Source organism: Alligator sinensis, unplaced genomic scaffold (genome assembly GCF_000455745.1).
Source record: "Alligator sinensis unplaced genomic scaffold, ASM45574v1 scaffold216_1, whole genome shotgun sequence".
Lineage (NCBI taxonomy): Eukaryota > Metazoa > Chordata > Crocodylia > Alligatoridae > Alligator > Alligator sinensis.
The window spans coordinates 2,322,373-2,332,025 of NW_005841868.1; the positions used below are offsets into that span (position 1 = coordinate 2,322,373).

Consider the following 9,653-nt stretch of genomic DNA (forward strand, 5'->3'; position numbering starts at 1 on the left):
TTAAAGCAGGGGTTGGCAACGTTTTTGGGCAGAGTGCCAAACATACCCACAACCTCGACTTGTAAGATGCTGGTGTGCCAGGGTCAGATGGCAGGGGAGCTGCAAGGGGCCCAATTCCTTGTTGTGGCAGCGCAGCCCCGGCCCCTTTCCCACTGTCCACCTTCAGGTGCGCGTGCCAAGCAAAATGCCTTTGCATGCAATGCTCTGGCACCCATGCTCGGGGTTGCCTATCCCTGGTTTAAAGAAAGAAAATGGGCTAGTTAGCAGGCAAACCCTACCCTACTCGGAGCAGCAGAATCTAGAGCAGAACAACAGTGATATGTGCACCAATGGCAAACTGATCATTCATGCTTGCAGCAACCCCATGCCTACATAATCACTGAGAATCCCTCATCTGGGTAGCAGGGTCCTGTTTAGGAAGAGCATGAGGGCCTGCCTGTAATGTCTGTACACAGCTCGAAGCCCCACTGTACAAGGCTCTGTGCATATTCCTTGGACTTTGCAGATGGGACTGACAAACTTGGACTCTTAGGCATGGAGTGATGTAGCTAAAGTGTCACAAGAAGTCTGGAACAGAGCCAGGGGCTTGCCCCAGCCTCCTTAATAATTTCATCAGGGCTGCTATAGAATCTGTGTATGTATTTTAGAATATAATTATTATTTGATATTTAAAGAAGGTGCCAGTTTGACAGCTCCACATTCTGAATTCCCAGAACAGTACAGCAATCACAGGGCTTGGCAGAGCTCTTCACCCCCACACATCTTTACTCCCTGCCTTCGCTGCTGTCCACACTCTTTGCCACCCCTGTTGGAGTCGCAGCTGTGCTGTCTAATGCCACAAGAGCAGAGTCCCTGCAACCCATTCATTCTTGGCTAAATCTACAGAGGCTGTTGAGGAGCCTGGTTGGTTTTTGCTGGTGCAGAGGTGAAGTGCACCTGACCACTAGACCACACTGGTGACTGACTGACTTCCCACAGGCCACCAAAGAGCCATTGGTTAGTGGTAAGTTTCACTCCGTGATCTGAGCTAGATTGCAAGTGACGACCTAGAGGTGAAAGGCTCTGCATTCTCATTACTCATCCCCAGAGCCAGCCGGTCCCCCCTGCCAGCTTGTATTACTGAACTAAACAAAAGGCAAGCAGCTTAGGAGAGGGAAGACTTCTTTCCTAGATGGTGTCCCATTCATAAGGCTTTCTGCAGCCCCTTTTCAAATTTCTTAAGCTCCTTCAGATGTACGTGCTCAGCTGCTGAAATTTCCCTGCCAGTGCTGCTTGTGCACCTTGGAACATATATTTCCAGCTCCCCAGAAATGTGTATTAGCTAGGGGAGGGAGAGGGAGGGAGCAGCCAGGAGTCCTGAGTTTTATATCTGACCACCACCAGCCTGTGCGATATTGGTTAACTTCCAGTGTGTGTGCATGTGTGCGTGTAATATTTGAAGTCAAAATTTGAATCATTGGAGACTACGTGGATTTCCTCCCAGGCAGCACAAAGAATACAGAGTAAGAGATGCACATGTTTCTTGGTCTCCCTGTACCTCATCTCCTAGGCTTTAAAATTGAGATAATAGCACTACAAGTTTCCCTCGCTTTATGCAGGTTGTGCGTGTGTGAATTTGCTCTTATGCAATGACCCTTTTTAAAGCAAAAATTCATTATATGCAAGGTAAATTCACTCTTACACAATTGGTGTGGAAGTCCACAGTCAGCTGCTTTGTGCAGCGCATCATGGGAGTGACGTACACCAAAATATAGTGTCCTGTGTGGATCTGTGCTCCTCGCTTGTTGTCTGCGACATGTATTTCTGTAGTTGCCATCCCCATTATAAAAGTGTCCTGTGCCTTGTGTGTACTGTCTGCTGTTGGTTAGTACCAAAATTGTCTTGTAAAAGTGGTAGAAATGGGTCTGGGGGTCAGTACAGTTAAGGTCTAGGAACATATCCCTATTTGTTACATTGCAAAGTGGATTTCCTTTATGCAAATGTGAGTAATGCACTGTTTTCCAGGAATGCATGTACAGCATAAAGCAAGGGAAACCTGTATCCTACCTGTATGGCTGTTGAGCAGAGGCCTCTCTCTATTAGACTGGAGGCTGTAGTGCTAAGGTGATGAGGATTGAACCGACACATATCTGTTACAGCGCATCTGACATTTTGTGTTGAAAGGGTTGTTTGTTTTAATTATGGAGCACCCAGAGTTTTGAATGGTCCCAGAAAATGTTGAACATTTTTTTTTTTTAAGTTGGGCATTAACACACTGTAAGAGGGAAAGATACAAGCCACTAGCATTTCATGCCTCTTTTAGGGAAGGTAAGGTGAGATCCTCAGCCTGCGTCTACTGTATCACATATGGGATCATATTAAGATTGCACAGACGGTATTAATTCTTTTATTTCCTGCTTTTTGGAGCACTTGATTTTGTAACTGTAATGTTCTGTTGGCATAGATTTTTGTGTGTAGTAAATAGTTTATGAAGGACTCCTAAGTGATCGATAAAATATTATAAGCATTGTGTACAACATGGGTAATGAGGATTAGAGATGATTAAAAGCACATCAGAAGTGGGTGTTAAAAATAAGCCAAAGTCACAAGCAACCTATCAACATGTTGGATTCTATTATGATTAATGGTTTTGGGTTTTTTTAAATAACACCAAATCATTTGACTTTGCTGTATATTGAGGGGAGGTTTTCCTGGTTGGTTGGCTTTTGTTTGAAACTTGGGAACTAGGAGTTAAGTTTTCAGCATAAATCTGCAGACTGACAGCAATTTTTGCCTTCCCTAAATGTATATAGCTTGTTTCTGATCTCCTTTATAGTGGTACAGAACTACTATTTCATCTTGGACTCCAGCCCCCGTTATGTGTCCGTGGTTCCACATGTAAATTAGTGCAACAGGGTCTATTTGTAACACTTCCTTCTTCGTTCAATCTGTAGTATAAGGTGTTTGCTGGATTTGCTGCCTGCATGTGAAGGAGGTATTCTCATTTCTCTGTGACAATGTAGTGTGGTCTCCAGCCTGTATGGAGACAGGGGAAGAAACAATGGCAGTAAATGGGGGAAGGTGTTCATCCTGAGTATGGAAAGTAAGGTGGGAAATGACACAGTGTCGATGCTAGTAAGATGGTGGTTGGGCAGTACCACAGGGTCTGCAGGTGGTAGCTGGGTAGGGTTCTAGGGCAGAGTTAAGGTTGCTGATATCTGTGAAGTGCCAGGCTTTCAAACAGGTTAGCTCATCAGACAGGTTTCATTGGGTTAGCTTTCAGTGCTTGGGCCAAATACAGCTGCCACCTTACCTCTCCCTTTAAGGATGTTTTTAGGTTTCTTTGCTTTCTTAATAGATGATTCTAGCCCCTTTAATCTCTCCAAGGGTCTGCCTCAGAGGTGGAAGGCACATCAAGAAAATATATTTTTTCCTCTCTCATCTTCCCCCCCACCCACTTCTGCCTGTTTCCCACAGAATTCATGAAGTGCAGAAGTGGAGGGCGACCAATTCTGGCATTCTGTCAAGGAATTAATTGAAAAATAAAATCATTAGATGGGAACTCCAGAAATGCAAAATTGTTTGGGGGGTGGGGGGGAGAAGGAAGGGGGGTGATGTGAGCTTTTGTCAGGTTAATTTCTTCTGTATTGATGTTTTGTGACATTTACTTGTTGTTTATCTCCAGCAGCAGCTGTAATAGTAAAAGAAAATGCACAGCTTGTTCCATTTATTTATTTTACACCTTTCTTCAGTCCTATGGTATGTTTGTTTGTTTGAGAAACCCAGTGAGGCTTTTGATGTCTGGGAGCGGGGTTTAAACAGCTGTTCCTGTACTTCTCATGGGGAGGAGGAGGTAGGGAGCTTGTCTGTGGTTCCTATGGAGTGGGCATTCTTGCTGATTAGAGACAGGTTACTGCTGGGCCATCATCTCAATGAGCAGGGGTAAAGGTCTCCATTGCCACTACAGCCAGGTGCTACATTTTTCCTGGGTATTCACCTGGCATCTTAAATTAATTAACCCCAGCTGTGCACACTGCCCTCTGGGTCCTCTCTGGACAATAATTCACCAAGCAAGTTACCCCAAATGTCAAACCTTCCCAAAGAGCTAGTGTCAGGCAAACAGTTGTGCTGGCACTAGCAGTCAAAGATGGGGACAGTAAAGGACCATGTGACTTAAATAATTAATCACAACTCAGTAACACGGCATAAGTCACGAATAACATGTGGGATCAGTCTGGCAGGTTAGGAAGGTATGGTGGTAATCACTGGACACAGGGATTTGTACCTCCAAGATGGAGTGTAGTCCTGTCTGGAATGGATCATAGCCTTTTCTGATAAGTGTCAGATGGGACTGGTCTCTCTTCCTCTACCTTTCGGCAACATTTGCCTTGTTTCTGGTACCCAGGAACCTTACTAGCAGGAATCCTGTCTGGAGACTCCATGCCCCCTTTTCTTGCTCCTTATGAATGAATTCAGTAGAGGAGGAGGTGTAAAGAAGCTGGCATTTCAAGAGACCTAACGTATTTTTCTAAAGCAGGGCCTATTTGCATAGTTTGCAAAAGCTCTTTAGCCCAGTGGACCACTACAAAGAGTTAAACATCCAGCTGGCCCTGGTGGCAGTGAGCTGTGGTTGTTCCTCACAGCGCCCCTGCTCCTGTGGAACGCTTAGCCCCAGGGAGTGCCCCTTTTTGGGGATCAGAGTGAAATCAGGCTTGTCTCCATGGCAGAGCCCCATAGTTAACATGAGCCAGGAGAGTGACAGGCACTTAGTTCATGCTTTGCCGCACCTGCCCTTCTGTTTCTGGCTGCTGCCACTGCCACAGCTCCCATTACCTCCCTGCAAATTCAATTTCCAGAGGCCATTGTGTGCTGCCAGAGCCTGATTATTATGAAGAAGCAAATGATAGTTGAGGGCTTTATGCGGGAAGGGGATGAGGTGGTGAAGAGAGTTGGGGAATGGGGGGAAGAACTAGCAAAGAGGGAAGCAAGTGATTTGTAAAGGCAGCCTGGGAGATGGTCCAGGGCTGATGGGGGGGCTGCCTGCTTCCCTCCTCTACTGCCTGTCCAGGGGGGATGGTGGGGAGGCTGCTGGTTACCTGCTCCCCTGTGCAGGAGGTGCCCCTTTGTCATAAGGAATGGTCTCCAGGTTAACTTATCTCCCTCACCCTTGTGTCTCTGAGACCAGATGCTTTGTTTTCTTCCTCCTGCCTCCCCAGTTGAATGCTTTAAGCCTCCCAGGCAGGCTCCTGACATGAACATTCAAGACATCCATTTCTCCCAGACACTTTGCCCAATGAGGCACACAGGTCTGTTCTCACTAGAGGACTCCTACCCCTCCTACAGTCCAGTCTTTGATCACACCTCACACACATCTCCCATCTTAAAAGAAGCAAGTGGAGAGAGATGCACTCTCCAAGCCCCTTATACTGCCCTGCCCTGCCATTGCTGCTTCTACAAAGATAAGGGGACAGCCACTTCCAGATCTGGAATTATTCTTCTCTCCTCTGCTCTTAAGGAAGAGTATGAGCAGCATGGGATCTTCCCCAGGCAATCATCTCTTTTCCTACCCCTTGTTACAGGCCTTAGCAGAGCAGAGACTGGGGCATGGGCTTACTTGGCCATCTCCTCCTCTGCCACTGAAAGTGATGCTTAGCTTCTAGAAGGCATCAGAATGGAGCAGCGTAATCTGAGCAGGAGAGCCTTTGAGGCAAAAACACCCAAATCCTATTCTTGCTGTGCCAAACACTAAAGGGTATGGATGTGGTTGTTGCTGGTGCTGCAGAAGGCGCAGTATAAGCAGGTTGTGGGATCACTTTGCAGGAGTATTGCATCGAGGTGCAGATGTCATTGTAACTGTGTCTTTCTTCTCTCCTCTTCACCCACCCTATTCCCTGCTGTCTGGGCCTAAGCAGGTTCCTCAAAGAAGAAAAAGCAATCCGTGATTTTGGATGAAATCTTGCAGCAGATAGAAGAGGAATATGATGACGATGGAGACCATTAGCAGGCTCTTCTGCTGCTACACAGTGCCCCAAAGGTGCGTGTACTTGGGGCAGGGCAGGTAGTCACCCTCAAAATGCACTGCATATTATGAGTTGTTTTTTTACTGTTCCTGTTATGGCAGCACATGGGCAATACAGTCGTTGATTTACACAGTCCTGTTGTGTTTAGATAGGAGTCCCTGGCCCAGAGAGCTTATAGCCTGCATGTCAGACTGAGTACAGCATGCAGTCCAAATAGACAAATGGAGATGAGACAATTATATAACAGAGAGCTTACCACAGGATCATACATTGCTGCTCACCATTTGCCAAGACTTGTGTACAGTGCATGCTCCTTCCAGCTGTAGTAGGCAATGGATTTTGAAAAAAGAAGGAATAGACTTCCTTTGAGCATTCAGATAGCTCCTGCTCTTGTCTTTCTATCCTTATATATTCCACCTTTCTCATCAAGCATCCCCAAATACCTTAGAAATGGTAAGCCCCACACTGCTCCATGAACCAGGTATTTCCCTTGAGAGAATGCAAGGCAGAGCAGCTAAGTGAGAAGTCTTAAGATTTTAACTCAGTTTTAGACTTGGGGCTAGAAACTAAGAGTCCTGACTTCCCATTCTCCAGCCACAAGAGCTGTCTGTCCCATCATTTGGAAACAGGCCTGTTGTTTGATTTCCCCCTTCTCCCCCATCCCTCCAACCCCAGGTGCTACCTATCCTCACCCTCACCAGTGTTTTTGCCCTGTTAGGAAAATGGTTGATCAGATTCAGGTCCAATTCAGTCACTTTGGGCTTTGAGTTGAGATCAGTCACCAGATTACTGCATTAGCTTGCTGCACATACTAGTTTTTGTTTCAGTAGGGAACCCGGTGAAGCCAAGATTAGCAAACTCTCCCTCACCTGCCCTAGCTCCAGTTGAGCAAGCAGATGGGCTGCCAGAAGAACCTATCTAGAGACCAACCAGCAGCAGCTGCCACAAAATGGGTAGCTTGGCAATCTCCTTTCCCCTGCTGCTACTGATGACCTCTATAGAATGAACAAAGGTTCATTCTATAGGGACCAGGCACCTCAAGGTCACTCAGATGCTACCAGCTCAGCTGGATGATATCTGTGCTGTCAGATACTGATGCGGTAGTCTGCAGTCGCCCACCAAAAACTGTCATCAGGCAAGGGGAGTGGCTGGCTTAGGAGGGCTTGTGATACAGAGCTCTTTGTCTCTTTTAAGTCACTGGTTTGAAATCACCTGGTTGATGGTGACCCACTGCTAGCACTAGGTGGCAAATGTGAGAAGAAATGTTGCTCTTAGTCTAGCTTCTAAGGTCGATATTCACAATTGGAGCTAATTAATACCACTAACAGAGAGACCAGATACTGAGTGAGGCAAAGCCACTGACTGCCTCAGTCAGACCCCTCCATGCCAGCAGACCCATTGCAGTGGGAAGTTGTACTTGTAAAGTCCCAGAAATACCAGTTGTGTGGAGAGATGCTCTGTCTGGCTTTTCAGGACCAAATTCACTGGAAAAAAATGTTGGAAATGGAATGCAGTGACACAAAACAAAAGGCACCTAGACCCAAAGTGGCATGTAATAGGATTCTAGTTGTTGTGCGGCCTTCTTCCTTTGACTGTTTAAGCTACTTAAAGTAACTTGTTCATGCTGTCTTCAGTGGTGATTGACACTATGTCATCTTTGTGTTCCATGGCTTTGGGGTGAAAGGAAGAAACCAGGGGTTCATGCTTTAGGGATGGTGTAATAGCTTCTGTTGAAATTAATGCTGGTTAATTATGTTAGGAGTCAGATCTGAGGCACCCTTCTGCAGCCATGATGGCAGATCACAGCTCTCCCTCTACTTGTGTTTAAAGCCTCAGAGCAAATCTCTCATAGAGATGCCCAGCCCTGGTGCTAGAGTCTAGTGCATCAGGATGTTATTGGCTACACATGCTTTAAAGACATTTACTTATGATGCAGAGGACAGATATAGAGGCACATTTCATCCTTACCTGCAGCTATGAGCATTCCTATGCTTACTGCTAGGTTTAACTTAATATTCCAGTCATGCAGCAGTTTTTGCTTGGTGAGTTTCCATGCGTAGATGTAGTTTTGCCTATTTAATTGGGTGCATTTATTGTAAATTCCTGTGCACTGCAGGTGGGTGGGTGAGGCTACACTTTCACCTTTCGTTTGGAAGTATGTGCTAAACAGCTTTTTACATTTTTTGCAGCAATGACTCTGTCTGTCTGTCTGTCTGTGTGTCTGTCCCACTATACCTGTATGTATATCTTGCCTTCCACATGTAAGATAGGACATTTGAATGGCGGTGCTCATTGGAGCCATGCATGTGCCTGTGTCACCTGCTCCCATGTGAGAGCCACAAGAGCAGAGTGACCATGACTCTCTCTCTGTTCCTCTTTCCTGCCCATAACAACAAGAAGAAACCTGAGAGCTGTCTGCTCTGCTGCCGTTCCTTGCACATAAGTGTGTGGTTTGTAAGTCATCCTCAGAAAGGATCTCCTGAGTGCATTTTAAGAAACTATTTCCTGTCAACTTCTAAGAAATAATCAAGAGCTAACAATCGCCTTATGGATCCAACTTGCCTCTTTTCATTAGGCTTGGTCTGAAGTGGCCTGGTACAAATGGATGTTGGGTATAGGAGCCCATGCCTACCCTATTCACATCCACATCCCTTCTCCAGGTACTCTTCTCATGAGAGCCTACCACAGAAAAAAGTGATTTCAATGATACCATAGAAAGGTTTCTGTATGAGTTCAGGGAAGAGATTCTTGCTTGCTACACTTCCTATTCTGAGGAAGAAGAAGGGTCTTGAGGATCCACAACGATCAGATCTTCAAGAACTACTTTTACTATAAATAGCCTTTCCATCTTTCCTTTTTTATGTCAGTGAAGATCCATCAGGATTGCAGGAATGAGGTTTTGTCAAGGAAACATTGTAGTACTGCTATCTTAGATGCCAAGCTGGGAAGAATGGTACTACCATGATTGTTCAATTGATCCACTGGAACTCCTCATTACCACCTCCTGAAGGGACTCTGATTGCCAGTCACCTTCATTAGGATCCACAATGATGTGACTGAGGAAAAAAAATGCTTTCCCCTTGAGCAACTTTTGATTTGTTTGAGGTGGCAACTGCATGGATCCACTTCATTCCCTCTCTCCAAAGGCTGATCAGATGCTTTAAATTGTGAACTAAGAGAGGGTTGTGGACACTCCATCTCTTTTTGTCCTTGAATGGCACCACAAGGAGACAAAGGGCTGATGAGAATCCCTATCAGAAGCTGCTATTCAAAAACAGCCCTGATCTTGTGTGCAGAAGACCCAGGGGAGCCAGTAATGGGATCCACATTGAAGCTAACAATACTGTTTTTGGGTATGAAACTGTCTTTTTACTTTCCCACCATTGGAACTAACACCAGGACTAGCTTGTGTAAGATTACAATAGCTTACAACATTTCTGTTTACAACATAGTCATTTTTGCACATTATAGAGTTTTAAAACCGTATGTAGAATTTTTTTTTCATTCTTAGAGCTTGAATACTTGGTAAGGATTTTTCCGAAATGTGCATAATACATTGTAAATTTTTATCATTGGTAAGAAGAGTAAAAAGATTGACCCAGTTTGAACATCAGTAACATAGTAGTTTTATAGATTCCATGCCATTTTGCATTT

At 45.3% G+C, this 9,653-nt stretch overlaps 1 protein-coding gene across 3 annotated transcripts in view; it reads left to right on the plus strand.

Moving 5' to 3' along the window:
• The window catches only part of RBM19 (RNA binding motif protein 19), a 121,658-nt gene that overhangs the window by 95,664 nt on the left and 16,341 nt on the right, over positions 1 to 9,653 (plus strand). For all 3 annotated transcript variants that reach the window (XM_006016794.3, XM_025193064.1, XM_006016795.2), the window contains one exon: positions 5,892 to 6,013. In XM_006016794.3, coding sequence (XP_006016856.1) covers positions 5,892 to 5,980 — 89 coding nt within the window. In that variant the 3' untranslated portion in view covers positions 5,981 to 6,013. The remainder of the gene's footprint in view (positions 1 to 5,891; positions 6,014 to 9,653) is intronic.